Source organism: Centroberyx gerrardi, chromosome 13 (genome assembly GCF_048128805.1).
Source record: "Centroberyx gerrardi isolate f3 chromosome 13, fCenGer3.hap1.cur.20231027, whole genome shotgun sequence".
Classification (NCBI taxonomy): Eukaryota; Metazoa; Chordata; class Actinopteri; order Beryciformes; family Berycidae; genus Centroberyx; species Centroberyx gerrardi.
The window spans coordinates 4,466,561-4,480,884 of NC_136009.1; the positions used below are offsets into that span (position 1 = coordinate 4,466,561).

The 14,324-nt window shown below is 39.2% G+C and overlaps 1 protein-coding gene across 1 annotated transcript in view; it reads right to left on the minus strand.

Annotated features, from left to right (window-relative positions):
- Positions 1-10,850: 10,850 nt before the first annotated feature.
- Positions 10,851-14,324, minus strand: part of dlgap1a (discs, large (Drosophila) homolog-associated protein 1a) — a 65,360-nt gene continuing 61,886 nt past the window's right edge. The window contains exon 15 of the mRNA XM_071909689.2: positions 10,851-11,075. Coding sequence (XP_071765790.1) covers positions 10,851-11,075 — 225 coding nt within the window. The remainder of the gene's footprint in view (positions 11,076-14,324) is intronic.

Here is a 14,324-nt window from a genome sequence, read left to right on the forward strand (position 1 = left end):
TTTTTGTTCCAGGGCATCCAGCTTTACTTTGCGTTAGGCTATAGGCTATTCAACCACCTTAGAATCTATTGAAGCAGTGATGGAATCCATGTACTAGGCCTATAGGTTATCTAAATGATGCAGTGAGCGATAAAATAGGACCTGAGATGTTGCTACCAGTTAAAATAGTTTCAAGCCTATTCCAACCATACCCATTCTAATTAGGCTATTGTGATATCTGTTTTCAAAAATTAAACTGATTCACTGAACAGCAATTTAACAACTTGGACAATTTAGTCCTATGATACCATTTACTGTTGGCTATTAGAGGCTTCACTTAGAGAAGATTTAGAGAAATGTTATTAGCGTTGGCTTTAGATTCTAATACTGTTGGCATATATTGGAGAAAATATCAAGAGTTAAATGATCCATTTATATGTATAAACTTCAGTAAATTATAAATTTACCTGTATTCACTCCATCCTCACAATTACCCAGAGCTTAAGAATTCTTGCCATTATTTTTCTACATAACTGTTTTTTTAATGCCCTTGTCCTTCTATAACTCTGTAGGATTTATACACTATCCTCTTTATTTTCTATTTACCTTGCACGTGCATTTTTTTTAACCTTTATTTAACCAAGGGAACACTGACAGAGCTCAATGCCCCATTCCAATCCTGTTTAAAATGCATACAGTTCCACACATTCACACTGGGAGCTTCCCAGTACAACCACAGTCTGACACTGGTGGCTCTGAGCAGCTCCACTGCAGCAGCTGGGGGTTCAGTGTCTTGCTCAAGAGCATCTCAATAGTAGAGGGGAGAATGTTACTCATTCACTTTCCCCACCCACGTTTTCCCAGCCGGTCTAGGGATTCGAATCGGTGACCTTCCAGTCACAAGCTGCTTCTCTAACCTCTAGACTAGTGATTCTCAACCTTTTTCATATCAAGGACCCCTAATGAAGTCCACATTAGAGCCACGGATTTTGTCTCTCTGACCCAAATCTGTCAATATTTTTATTGTTAGATATGATTTTGTCCATGACTATATGTATAGCTATGATCAAAACAGTCATTCTTCTACATTCTCTAATTGTGTTAACTTCTTGTAAATGAAATAATGCTGAAGTTTAGCAATTCATTAATTTGCTGGGAAGCCCCTGGAACCCCCTCAAGGACCCCTGGTGGTCCCCGGACCCCACGTTGAGAACCACTGCTCTAGACTATCATTGCCTCCATGAAAACACCCCCCCCTCCTCCCCCCCACTCCCCATTTCCTTTCCCCTGAACCATAACAAGCACAAACACCACACTACTGAAGCAAACACTGAATTATAATCCTCAAAAGTCCTTGAGGGGTGGGGTGGTTTTGTTTTGGGGGTGGTGGTGGTGTTGGGGTGGGGGGGTCGGGGGGTAATTGATTCCTCTGCTGCTGGGTCTAATTGATTCGGGCGTTAATCTGGTGGCTCCAGACTAATAGCCGGGCTAATATGTGAGGAGACTGCTGGAGAGAGTCCAGCTCTGCCCAGCGGCTGTTGATGGCTGGAGGGAGGATTGGAGGAGATTAGCGGGGAGATTTCGGAGCGTCCTGCAGGACTACAACAACAGGACTGACCTGTCTGTCTGTCTGTCTGTCTGTCTGTCTGTCTGTCAGACAGACAGACAGACAGACAGAGGCTGGGAAGTCTGGGGAGAGTCCTGCAAGCTGTTGTGGATACAATTAAAGGCAGTGTTGGGGAATAGCTTCACTTCATGTAATTAAAGTAGCAGTTTAAGGTAATAATTGTCGACATTTTCATTGAAATAAATGTCTGTTTTGCAATCTATCTCTGATTGCTATAACACAATAGTGATCAAACCTATCTTGAAAGCTTTTACATTTACTGTTCTAAACACCCGGTGTCTGGTAGCTCTAAAAATCCTCTGGCACACAGGAAGAAATGCATATTTTTTGTAGTTGTGGTTTGTGTTTACAAAGTAGTTTGAACTACTTTCTTTAGGCTTTGGTAGTTTTGGTGGTAAATGATATTAGATAACACATAAGCATATTTACACACAAAAGACTAATGGCAAACTGTGGGACAATCTGATTATAGATGCTTCTTAGAGAGAATATTTACATATGCATCCTCCATCCCAATGATAATCTAATTTCATTCAATACATGTTAACCAGAGGTGGGGACTCGAGTTCCATGACTTGGACTTGAGTCACAGTTTCAATTGCTTGAGACTTGACTTGATGCATGAAGAGAAGACTTGAGACTTGACTTGGGTTCTGGTGACTTGGGACTTGACTCTGACTTGTACTTTGATGACTTGAAAAGGTTTCTAAAGTCTTGACTTGAGATCTTGTGTTTGTGTAAATGACTTAGATTGAAAGTGATGAGATTTGTTCCAGCAGACGACTGAATTTAAATTCTGTTTTCTGAATTTGTATGGAATGATTGAATTTATTGAAGTTGAAACTGATTCTAGAAATCAAACTCATGATGCTCTTACCAAGTTTTTATCCTATTAAAACCATATTGCATTGAAAAGAAATATTTAGTTTTCTTTAAGATATTAAATTGATACTGGACTCTTGATTTGTTCTGACTTGACTTGCTGTTCTACATTTAGACTTGAGACTTGCCATTAATGACTTGGACTTGACTTGGACTTGACTTGGTAATCTACATTTAGACTTGGGACTTGACTTGAGACTGACTTGGGACCAGACCAAAGTTGACTTGGTCACACCTCTGATGTTAACCAATTAGAATTCTTTATGGACCACAGGGCAAAAAACAGATGACCGGACACTGGTCAGAGAAAGTGAATAAATAGCTTCCTGGGTCTTGCTTCTTAATATACCATGCATCTATAATTGAAAATAATTTGCAGGCAAAATACAAATGAATTTTTTTTGGAGGTTGTACATTTTGGGATTTGTTATGACTTAATTCCTCTAGAGCACATACTGTAGATCCTGCAGCAGACATGGATTCCTCATTACACAGCACATTGACGCCATCATGTGGCCAAAGGGAAGAATACATTCAGATTCAGAATGCGTGTCCATGGCTGCATCTAGTCCTAACAACACTCTACCAGGCTGGTTCTGATATTTTGACAACTGGGTGTCAGTAGACTAATGAGAAGCATTTTCTAATTCCAGCAGTCTGTTTTTGAATTAAGCACTGGGAACAAAATTTCCTTCGAAAAACATCTATACTCTAATTGTAATCACATTGTATTTTTTTTTGTATTTTTTTATAAAACAGTAGAATAATTCCACAGATTCACACTATGAGATAAATAGATGTTGGTTTTATTACAGTAAAAGTAACCTACATTTAAAAAGGTGTCTGCGTGATATTTCCGGCTATGACAACGATGTATTTAAAAGCCTGTAGTTGTATTAAAATAAATGCATATATTGGTATTCTGATTGCTGTGAAGTGTAGTGAGGATGTCAGGGCATCATTGGTGCAAATTAGAAGTAAAGTCCAATGCTCTATTTTGCACTTTTTTCCTACGGGGCGAGTCATTTTTTTGGTCAATTTCATCACTTTTACAAGTATGTTTTGTGACCATTTCATTTCATGTCAAAGTTATGAAAAAAACATGGTGCCGTTTTGTTCTGCATTTCAAAGACTAAAGCTCTTTTGAGGATTTGTTCCAGCATGTTGATATTGTTCAGCTGGATCAGTCCCCCTGAGAGGAGTGGACACCTATACATACTTTATTATGGAAAAACGAATCTGATCCATGCCACATACAGAACGGCAAACCATTAGATAGAATCAGAAAATTGGATTTTTGTCAGTTGGTCTGCAGTGTAAATACAGCTGAGCTTCAAGGCTACAAGGCTTGCATTTACATAAAAAAAGCTTAAAGCCAACCTGATTTTTAATCGTTTGCAAACCAGATATGATCAACAAAGAAAAATCACCATAAATAAATAAAGCCAATGAGACAACTTACCCACATGACAGCTTGCCCCACTCTCCCCTATGCTTCACACGTCGGGTTAAAATTCACATTTTCTGCTATTGCTCTGCATTGCGGTGCTTTAGAGATTATCAGTCATGAACCGAGGCATGAAACGATGAGTCGATGGTTAATTTTATTCTGCGTTCATCAATAGGTATGGACATATAATCATCTCTTTACAATACAACAGAAGATCAGAAGAGCATGACAGACCACTTCAACAGAATCCCAAACAGTAAAAAAAATGAACCAATAAATAATAAATCATTAAATAACATAATAAATAGCATAAATTAACATGTTTTAAACTTAGATATAGATTCATAAGTACTAATATTGTGTCTGCATGCGTCATGAAACACCCTCAACCATTTTCTGTACAAACACAGCGAGTGGAGAGTTGGTCATAATGTACAGAATGACTATATGAGGCTACTAGATCGTACTGAAGAAAGGCCTGACATAAACCAAGGAACTTAGAACTTAGGAAGCACTTTATAGAGACCTCACACACACACACACACACACACACAGTGCCTGTCACACACGCACAGTGCCTGGAGTTATACAGATGTAGGCTATAAACATTCATGAACACACACACACACACACGCACACACACAGAGTGCTTCTCCCATATGTTAACATACATATGTATAAACATTGAAACACGCATACAAATGTAAAAACACACATGCGCACACACGCACACACGCACACACACACACACTGAGTAACAGACCACCATGACTGGGAGACCCTGATTTTATGGACTACATTTCCCATCTCTTCCTGAGGAAAAAAAACACACAGAGCCAGCTCAAGCATGTCATTGGTTGGAGTTTACATAGGCTTTCAGCAGCATTTCACCCAAGTTCTCCCTGTATCTTATTCTCACATTTGACATCACAGCTTGCATGTTTGGCCATTCTGCGGCGGCCATCTTGCATCCCCGACTAGGAAGCCAGCGCTTCTCAACCATGAGCCGTCGAATCCCAAGAGTCTGCGGGTTTTCATTGCAACCAAACACTACAGCAGCTGATTGCACTGATAAGTTCCTGCTCTCTGGTTGAAGTTAATCAGTGAAATCAGCTGCTGTAGTGTTTGGTTGGAACGGAAACCTGGAGACGGTTGGGTCACGATGGACCACAGCTGAGAACCATCATAGAAAGCATTCATTTTAACTGGGGATGCAAAATGGGACTCACGGTGCATTCAAGGCGACTCAGAACTGAGAATGTTACAGCCTTTTCTGAAAAGGGGAATGAATAGAGTACAGCGTCCAGAGCCTGAAACTAAATTCCTCTAAACCCACTAGTGCACACTCTTACGTCAGATCGTTCCCGTCTTGAACGCTGCTCTACTGTTCCTCCCAAACAGACAAAAAGAGACAAACGGACAGACAGTAAGCTTGCTACTGGAACACTCGAGATAAGAAATAATACAATACTGTTAAAACGTACTCATTCAGCAGTTGTATGGCCCTTTCCTTGTGATAAGGGTATTTCAGATTGAGTATGGCTCACCGTAATTGTCACTTGTCATCATCATTTAAACACAGAGGTAATCAGATCCTATACAAAGTTAACCCCCACGCACACAACTCAACTTTACAAAAGGAAAAAAAAAAAAGAAATTACAATATAGTTTCATCAATAACACATCATCATCATCATCATAATCAAAGAATAGTCTCTAGTTGTCCTGTGAATCCCGACTTTTGAAGTCCAGATTTTTTCCTCTGGAGAAATGAATGGCAGTTATAAGAAGTCATCACGATTAAAGGTTGGCATCATACTGTAAATGGCATTATCACAGATAAACAGCACGGGGTGTCGCTCAGAAAGCCTTAAGATTATTCCCTTTATAAATCATAACATCGGGTCCTGTTAAACCTTTCGAGGATGAGACCCAGACTGAATTGAAATGTCTTAGCCCCCGAGCAACCCATTTTCCATTCCATGGTTTAAGCTGCACTAGGCAAGATTCTTCTGTAAAAATCTATCTGTCTTATCAGCCAATGTGAAGCTGCAACAGAGAAGAGCGTCCCATCCCCACTAACTGAGACACCGTAGATTCATCCTATTTGCCCAAATGAAATTCTGGTGTCTGTATAGTTACTGGTGGGAAATCTTCTCCACACAGAAAATGACGAACCAAAACTTGAGAGTGAAATCCAAAAGTGTCTCCTAAACAGCAGCAAGCGAGCGCTCTGTCCAGAGAAAGACCCAACGATGGCTGCACCTCCACCCCACCACACACTAAGGAGACATTTCGTTTACTAATGTCACCATACACAATTTCTGGGTAATGAAGTCTGACATTAGCCATTTGTGCCCGCCAATGTGCGAAATTGCCACGTGCAGCTTAAACCAACACAGCAATGGACCAAAGGTGATATTAGCGCTGAGATGGGTTTGAGGAAAGCCAACCAACCATGGCTGTAATGAGTTTCTGTTGAAAGGACTGCAAGATCTGTGACTAAGAATCAGTCAAACATGCAATGTGGTTTAAAAACTGAGGTCTCATGTCTAGCACTAGCCAAGTACAACACAGGAATGGGTTGGATCACAGACCCCTGTTTGATCAGATTTAGTCCCAGGCACAAATATCTAAAGATTCTAGTTGTTCATTTATTTGGGATAATTTATAGTGAAATAAATTATAGTGAAAAGTAACTATTCCTCGTTTTGCTCAACGAAACCCCACAACCATCTCAAGAACTCCTGGAACCCAAGCAACGACCCCTGGAGGTCCCTGGACCCCAGTTTGACAACCACTGCATTAGTAGAAGGACAAATCAGATTTATAGCCCTTTGTGTCCCAAATTGTCGCATGGCTGTCTAGATAGAGAAATTCAGATTCCACATGGTTCCATCGCATCTAAACAGCCAGGAGAAGATTAGATCTGTGCCACAAAATCTGATTTTTGGAATCTGCTAAAATCTAGCCATGGCTTGTCTTAACTGTTTGTCATACAGTGGGAAAAAGTGAATGATTTTTGGGAATTCCAGTCCAGAGAGGTCTTGGTTCGTTTTCCATAGGTACATAGACACCGAAACATAAATACCAAACTGCATGTTTGATGGAATCTTAGTCTGATTATAGAGTCTTGTGTGTCATAGTGAATCTGCAATCACTTAGATAAAGGTCACCATCTCCAATTAATATTGCTTATGCGTAAATGTACCCTGTTATTCAGCCAAATCACCTTGAAATCCAAGGAGAAGAGACACTCTAAGATTAAGTGTAAAAAACCAAACAAGGGAGAAAGTGTGTGACCCATGCTTAGGTGGTGAATATACAAACATCCAAAGAAATTAATTTCCAAACATTATCAGGCATCATTTGCTTTTTTTCTTAATAACAATATTCTTATAGATTCTCTGACAGTATTCAGCACTTTATAATCCCCAAGATGGCTTTCTATGTTACACAGGGAGGGTAAAAATTGATAAAACCTTTTTTTCATTGTTTTTTGTTTTTTTAAAGAGGGATCACAAAAAGAAAAGTGGCAGAAAATATTTCATTTGTTTGTTACATAAAGTTTCTATGTTCCATAGAGAAGAACTGGGATGGGGGTGAAGATACAGAGGGGAAGATGAAAGAGAAGAAACAGTGATAATGGCATTCCCTTCTCCAATGGGAAGAGAGAGACACTGTTTTTATATTACAACAGCCTGCATGGATCCTGCAGTGTTCATATGGCCACAGGACCTGAAATAATTACTTGTGAGATTGTGGTTTTGTGTGTAAACCAGTGTACATGGAAATTCATGTTTTCATATGAAAAGAGAGGCATATGAATGTGTGTACAAGTGTGCATGTATGTGCTGTGTATTGAGTGTAAGATCATCCATCAGCCCTGTTATGTATGTACTGTATGTGAGTGTGTGTGCACGTAACGTTCTAAGACCAACAATATCCTAGATAACTAGTGTCTTCACCACCTACCTAACATCAGACCAAGACCTGTAAGTTCTAAACAAACCTCCAAGATGTCACCAAGACTTCACATAGACTTCCACTGGAGACTGGAGATGTAGCGTAGCTGTAACTTTGCCCTGGTAAAAAAAAAATAAAAAATCCCAGGATTCTCTGGGATCTTTAAAGATCCTCCTAGGAATCAGGAACTGAATCCTGTACAAGATCTAAAGTGGGACAAACAGGATTGTTACTTGGACCATGTAGGATAATGCTTGACAGATCCTGCCAGGATCCTTAGATATATTCAAATAATCTTAAAAAAATCTTTAATCTTTAGGCTGTGATCAGTTGATCATGGCGTCTGCTCCTTTCCAAAAGATCCCCCAAAAGTGTCAAGAGGACAGCATTTTGCCACTGGAATAGTCCGATAAGAATAGCAGCAACATATATGAAATGGGAGTACAGCATTTGTCGCTTGTTGTGGTAGAATTTGCTGACGGCGGGACAATAGAAGTATAAAGTGGCGGGACGGATTTAAAAACTACTCAAAATTCTGCCAATATTCTGCCAGTACTTTTTTTGTTTCTGTAGTATTTACAGTATTTGAATGTATTTGTACATTTTACAGAACTGAAAGACTACCTGGTCATGGTGGTACAGACCTGAGCAGGAGACTTGTGAACATGGTACTGGCAAACAATGCCAGAATGCATCTGATGAAATGTATACACTTTTTTCTTATTGTATTTCTGTGTGTTTTATATTTGAGTAGGCTAGTAACATGATAATCTTTTACAACAGGTTATTGTACATACATAAATAGTAACTGTAAGAGAAAATGAAGAAGACTTAAACCTACTGATAACTAAAAGGTATTCGTAGTTGTGTTTTGCTTGTAATTTGAGTCAGTCAATAAAATCTGTAACATTTAATATTGAGTGTTATGACTTCAATGGACATGCAGGATAAATGTTAAAGTATTAGCTGTATAAGTTACACTACAGATTTCACTTTCCTCTATTTACTTTCAAAGTTGCTGGGTCATGAGTTCATGATTGGATTCTTGTGCATAATAGAACTGGGTTCACTGGGAATGTGTCTCGAAGTCTACAGACCTTGGATCAAAACATCAATATGCCAATGCTCACTCACTACTTTTTTCCAATCTTACACAGAGAAAACATACAGCTATCTTGAACTCAAGAAATACTCATTCAATGCTTATTCCCAAGTATGACTACATCTTATTTGTTTCCTTTTAAAATGTTATACTATCACAATCCTCATTGTGTTCAATTAATATGGAAAACAGTACAAATTTAGGTCTCTAAATACTCAACATAACATGCAGATCTACAAATGATTAGCTCATTGACGACTAGTTCTAAAGACATTAAACCATGGTGTAGAGATTATGACATTGCGCTTGTAATCACAAGCTTGACAATGCAAATCTCACCTACTTCATATATGCAAATTCCGTAGTACACTAAAAAACAAAAACAATTGAACCCTTACATACATTAGATGATATTGAATGTGTAAATGAATCAAATTATCTTGCATTGTTTGACTTAAAGCTGCTATAAGTGAAATTTTCTAACCACTAGAGGGCGACACAAACTGCAACACATTTGTAAATAACTCACAGCAAAGCCACTGCACTACGGAGACCTACAAAGGACAAACATTGCAAAGCACCGTGCATAAATGCTAATAGTTAAGCTAAACGTACCTACAGAGAAGTGTCCCTGGTTACCAGTCTCACTTTGCCAGAACTTTCTCCCACTGAAGGTTACATGTCCCACAATGACAAGTGAAGAGGCAGGTAGCAAGTTTACTAGTTTAACAAGTTTACCCACTCACTTCATTGATTCCGCCATTACAAGAAAATTTTCAGGAATGGGAGGGGGCCGCTTTTAAACAGCGAGGGAGGAGACAAGCTAGTTTTTTTTTTTTGTTTTTTTTTTAAATGGAAAGCTACTGAATGACTGGGAGGAGCTTCGTTCAGGACCAGAATTTCACAACATGCTTTATAAAAGAGGTCAAAACTTGGCTGGCCCGTGTGAGTGGATATTGGTTTATATCATTATGTCTCAATGAAATCTCCACATAGCACACGTTAGTTTCAGGATTGGTTATAAGGTCTGATATTGCTTATTACAGGTTTAAGGAAGAAAGATGAAATAAGTTTGGTGAGATCTCTCTAAAGATCCTATCAAAATCTTTACTACTGTACAATACTACTGTGATACTGTGCAAATCCTATCTAGATCTGATCAAGATCATCAAGGACCAATCAAGATCTTAATAAGATACTGACAAGATCCTTAAGGACCTTGATAGGGTCTTTAAAGATAGGTTCCTTGTAAGATCTTATCAAGATCTTTAAGGATCTTAAAAGACCGTGGCAAGAATTCTTAAAGGATCTCGATCAGATCTTAAAAGAATCTTGATAAGATCTTAAAAGATCTTGATAAGGTCCTTAAGGATCGTGCCAGTATCTTTAAAGATCATTATAGGCTCCTCAAAGAACTTGAATCTGGTGAATCTTTTAAGACCCTATCAAGATCTTAAAATGATCCCCAGGGATCCTATTAATATATTTGAACGTACAGTTCAGACCCTATCAAGATCTGTATAAATCCTTAAATGACCTTTAAAGATCTTTAGGGATCTTATCAAAATCTTGAAAAAGATCATAATAGGAATGTTAAAGATCTTTGAGGATCCTGACAAGATTCAGCAAGGAAGATAATTCTAAGTCGATTTAAATTCTTAGTGTCATCTTAGAGGTTTGATCTGATCTTACAGGTCTTGGTCTGATGCTAGCTAGACGTTGAAGGTACTGGTTCTCTTGTCAGTCTTGGAACTTCGTATGCATGTGCCCATGTGTCGACGGGCATATCTGTGTGTGTTGGCGTGGTGTGCATGTCAACCCTGTGTGTGCCCTTGACAACATCCTCATAGCCTGGTTTGAGCCTCGGGGATGTAGATCTCGATGCTGTCGGCGCTCTCGGTAGCCGAGTTTTGTCGTACGGACGCCGCTCGCTTGGCAGCCATGAGGCGTTTCCTGGCCTCCTGCCGCTGTTTTTCTGAGCTCTCCAATGACCGGTCTCTGGCCAGGGGGGGGTGATGGTGGGGGCCCTTAGGTGGCTTTTTTGGTACTGGAGGTGGGAGCCGCCTCTCCTGGTGGGATTGGACGGTAGGGAAGGAGGGGAGAGCGTTTCAGGAGAAAGACAGACAGAGAAGTGTGTGTGTGGTTTGTGTGTGTGTGTGATGCCCATTGTAACTATCATTAAAGCAGTAAGCATTTTGGTTCTATGTGTGTTTGTGTGCATGTAAGGAGTCAATATGAATTATCCTTTCTCTTATAATTTAAATATTTTAATATTTCAATATTTTTTCATAATGCAACACCTTTTTCATAAAGTACAAATCTCGCTTTGTCTTTCTGTCTCAGTAAGTTTTGCTGCTACTGACACTGAGGGTTGGAATTGTTGGTTGAGTATGTTTATGTTTTGCTTTAGTATTATTTATATGCTGTTCTTCTTTGCTGTATCCATTACTATATACCGCTGCAATAGTCCACTTTCCCCACCTGACTCATTAAAGTTCCTAATCTAATCTAATTTACTGCAAAAATGTGTGAAATGTAAGCTTGTATGTGTGTATCTGCATAGTCTGAGGCTTGTACATGTGTATTTTTGTATCTATCCTGTATGATTTTCTTCAAATGCACAGTTCATAGTTTAAGTGCAGAGAGGTGGACAGAGAATATTAGCCACACTCTCTCCTGTCCGTCTTCATTGACATTGACAGTTAAGTTTTGCATTTTTGAGCACAACAGAGAAAACCACACACGGTGAGGCAGCAGCAGGCGGCGGAAGGAAGGAAGGAAGGAAGCATGGACGGATGGATGGACAGACAGACATGATGGATCTACGGTGGCCCAGAGATGTCAAGGCCCTGTGGTGGTGTTGGTGTTGTTGTTAGGCTGATTGATGCGTGGCTGTTTGCAAAGGCTCTCACTGTCAACACAAAAAAAGCACAAGAAAGAAAAAAAGACAACAAAGAGAGCAAATGAGGAAGCCGTCAGAGTCAGTAGTCAAAATGATGCAAAGCCACAACAGATACCGCTGAGGAACAATACAGACCCAGGCAAAAATTAGATTTGAAAATGCACACAGGCCCACATCCAGATCCACTAAAGGTTTGCGTAGGCAAGAGCACGCTATATCACTACATGACCAAATCAGAAAGCCATGCTATTCACTAACCGTGCAGAAAGACTGGAAAGCTGCTAAACAGTGCTGGTCAAAAAAACATAAAGCCTATTTGCTCCTGTCATGATCATGCATATGTCAATTATATTTTTTATTTGCCCACATAACTCTTTGAAGGTGAGGCCATGCAAATCAAGATTGCGCCAAATTCACTAACAGTTTGCAACACCTACTCCCAAATTATTGTATCGCATATAAAATCCTTTGAAAGGTGGTGTAAAGACTTCAGAATGGCTGATAAATGCTGCAAGATGCAGCATCGTCACCAGCAAGTCAGGCAAGCAAGAGAGAGGGTTTTCCATCCGAGGATCTCAGATCAGATCACGCAACGCTCCAATTATAAAGAGGCTTTAGGGCGTAAGGGTGCCAGCCTTGGTGGATTAGTTTTACAACTGAAGCAATTTACGCTTGCAATTGGTGATGAAGTGGCTATTTGCTTGTGCAGTGCTGTTTTCGAGGGCTTGTTTTTCGCCACAACTTGATCTGCATACATTTTTTGTGAATAAGACAAAACCTCTCTCTTAGCTCAAGCAACTATGGTGCGAAACAATGTGCAAATTGCCCTCACAACGCAATCTTAGTGAATCTGGACCTGAGTACACAAATTATAAAGACCACGTTCCTAATACTGCATTGCAACACCATTTGCGTAATCCATTCCCTCCCCTTATCTACATCTTTCCTTCTTGACTGAAGTAAATTTAACAGGTGAAATCTATAAGAGGTCATAGCTTTCACCTGGATTCACCTGGTCAGTCTATTTCATGGAAAGTGGTCCTAATATTTTGTTCATTTTCATATACTCTTTCAAATATTCCAATGATTGGAGGGGCACTTAATTTTTTGTCAAGCAGTCTGACAACTTCAAAAACAGAAGCATCAATAGTAAAATGAACCTACAATAAAAATCTTGCCCCATACATATAATGCAGTGCCCCCTTTGAGCCAATCAGTGACAATTAAGATTTCCATTTTAATGGGAGGCGAAAGTCTGACAAAACTTGCATTGTAGGCGAAATCATGCGCTACACATGCTGCTTCAAATATTTGAATCCAGCAGTATTCAAACGACTTTGCTAAGGTCTCAAGCAATGACATGCAGGGATGTAGTGGAAGGTAAACCCACCTAAACCCAGGGTGGGTAACACCCTTTTATTTTTTAAATAAGAGTTTACCATATTTTTAGGCAGACACAAATCTTTATGAGGTAAATTCATACTCACATCGTAATACTGTAAGTAGTATCAAAATGGTGGAAGTTGTATGGGAATAGGGTGGGAAACGCATAAAGTAATGCTTTTCTGAAAATATAATAGATTTTTGTGTATACTGGTGATCGTTTGTCTTATGATGATCACCGACAGGAGGTCGTAGTTTACCAACCTTTTTATTTACCACTACATCACTGATGAGGTAACAATACTTAATGACAGGTAATCCACTAATTTTTGCACAAAGCATGACACAAGAAAGTTAATGGCAACATTTAACTTTTGTGCAGGATGCAAGGCTATGTACATATGTTTTAAAGGGATATTTCACTTGTTGGTATGGTAATTGGTATTACATTAATAGTTTTCATTCTCTATGTTCATAGGAGCTCCATGGTAGTCAACCACAAATATTGGTTGTCCTGATAGTCAGTAGTGAGTTGACTATAACTTTTGTTTTCTTTTTAGTAGTCTGAAGATCAGAGTTCTTGGTTCAATTCACTTTCAATTCAATAAATTCACCTAAAATATGCACAGAGTTGTCATATCTAATCTATCAAGAAATAACTGGGAATGAATGCCCTATCATTAACACAATCAGTGTATTACAGCTTGACTGAATTGACTGAATAGAAAATGGATTAAACCCAGGCCAGCATTTCTCTATATGCCAAATCTCATGGTTGGCGGGATCATGGAGGTCCACCGAAGAATTAGCTGTGCCCAAATAATGGCTAAATATATAACAACCAGGCTAGAAAAAGAGATATCTAAAAAAGATACAAGTCATGGGTGTGGATCCATACAGTAACATTCTAGCTAGAGGTGAAAAGTCTGATGAGGTAGATTTGTTTCCAAATTTAGAACACGCTGATAGCTGATTTGCATTTCTAAATGTATGACTTGGCTGTCATACATGGTAAATTTCTGTAGTGTTTTTG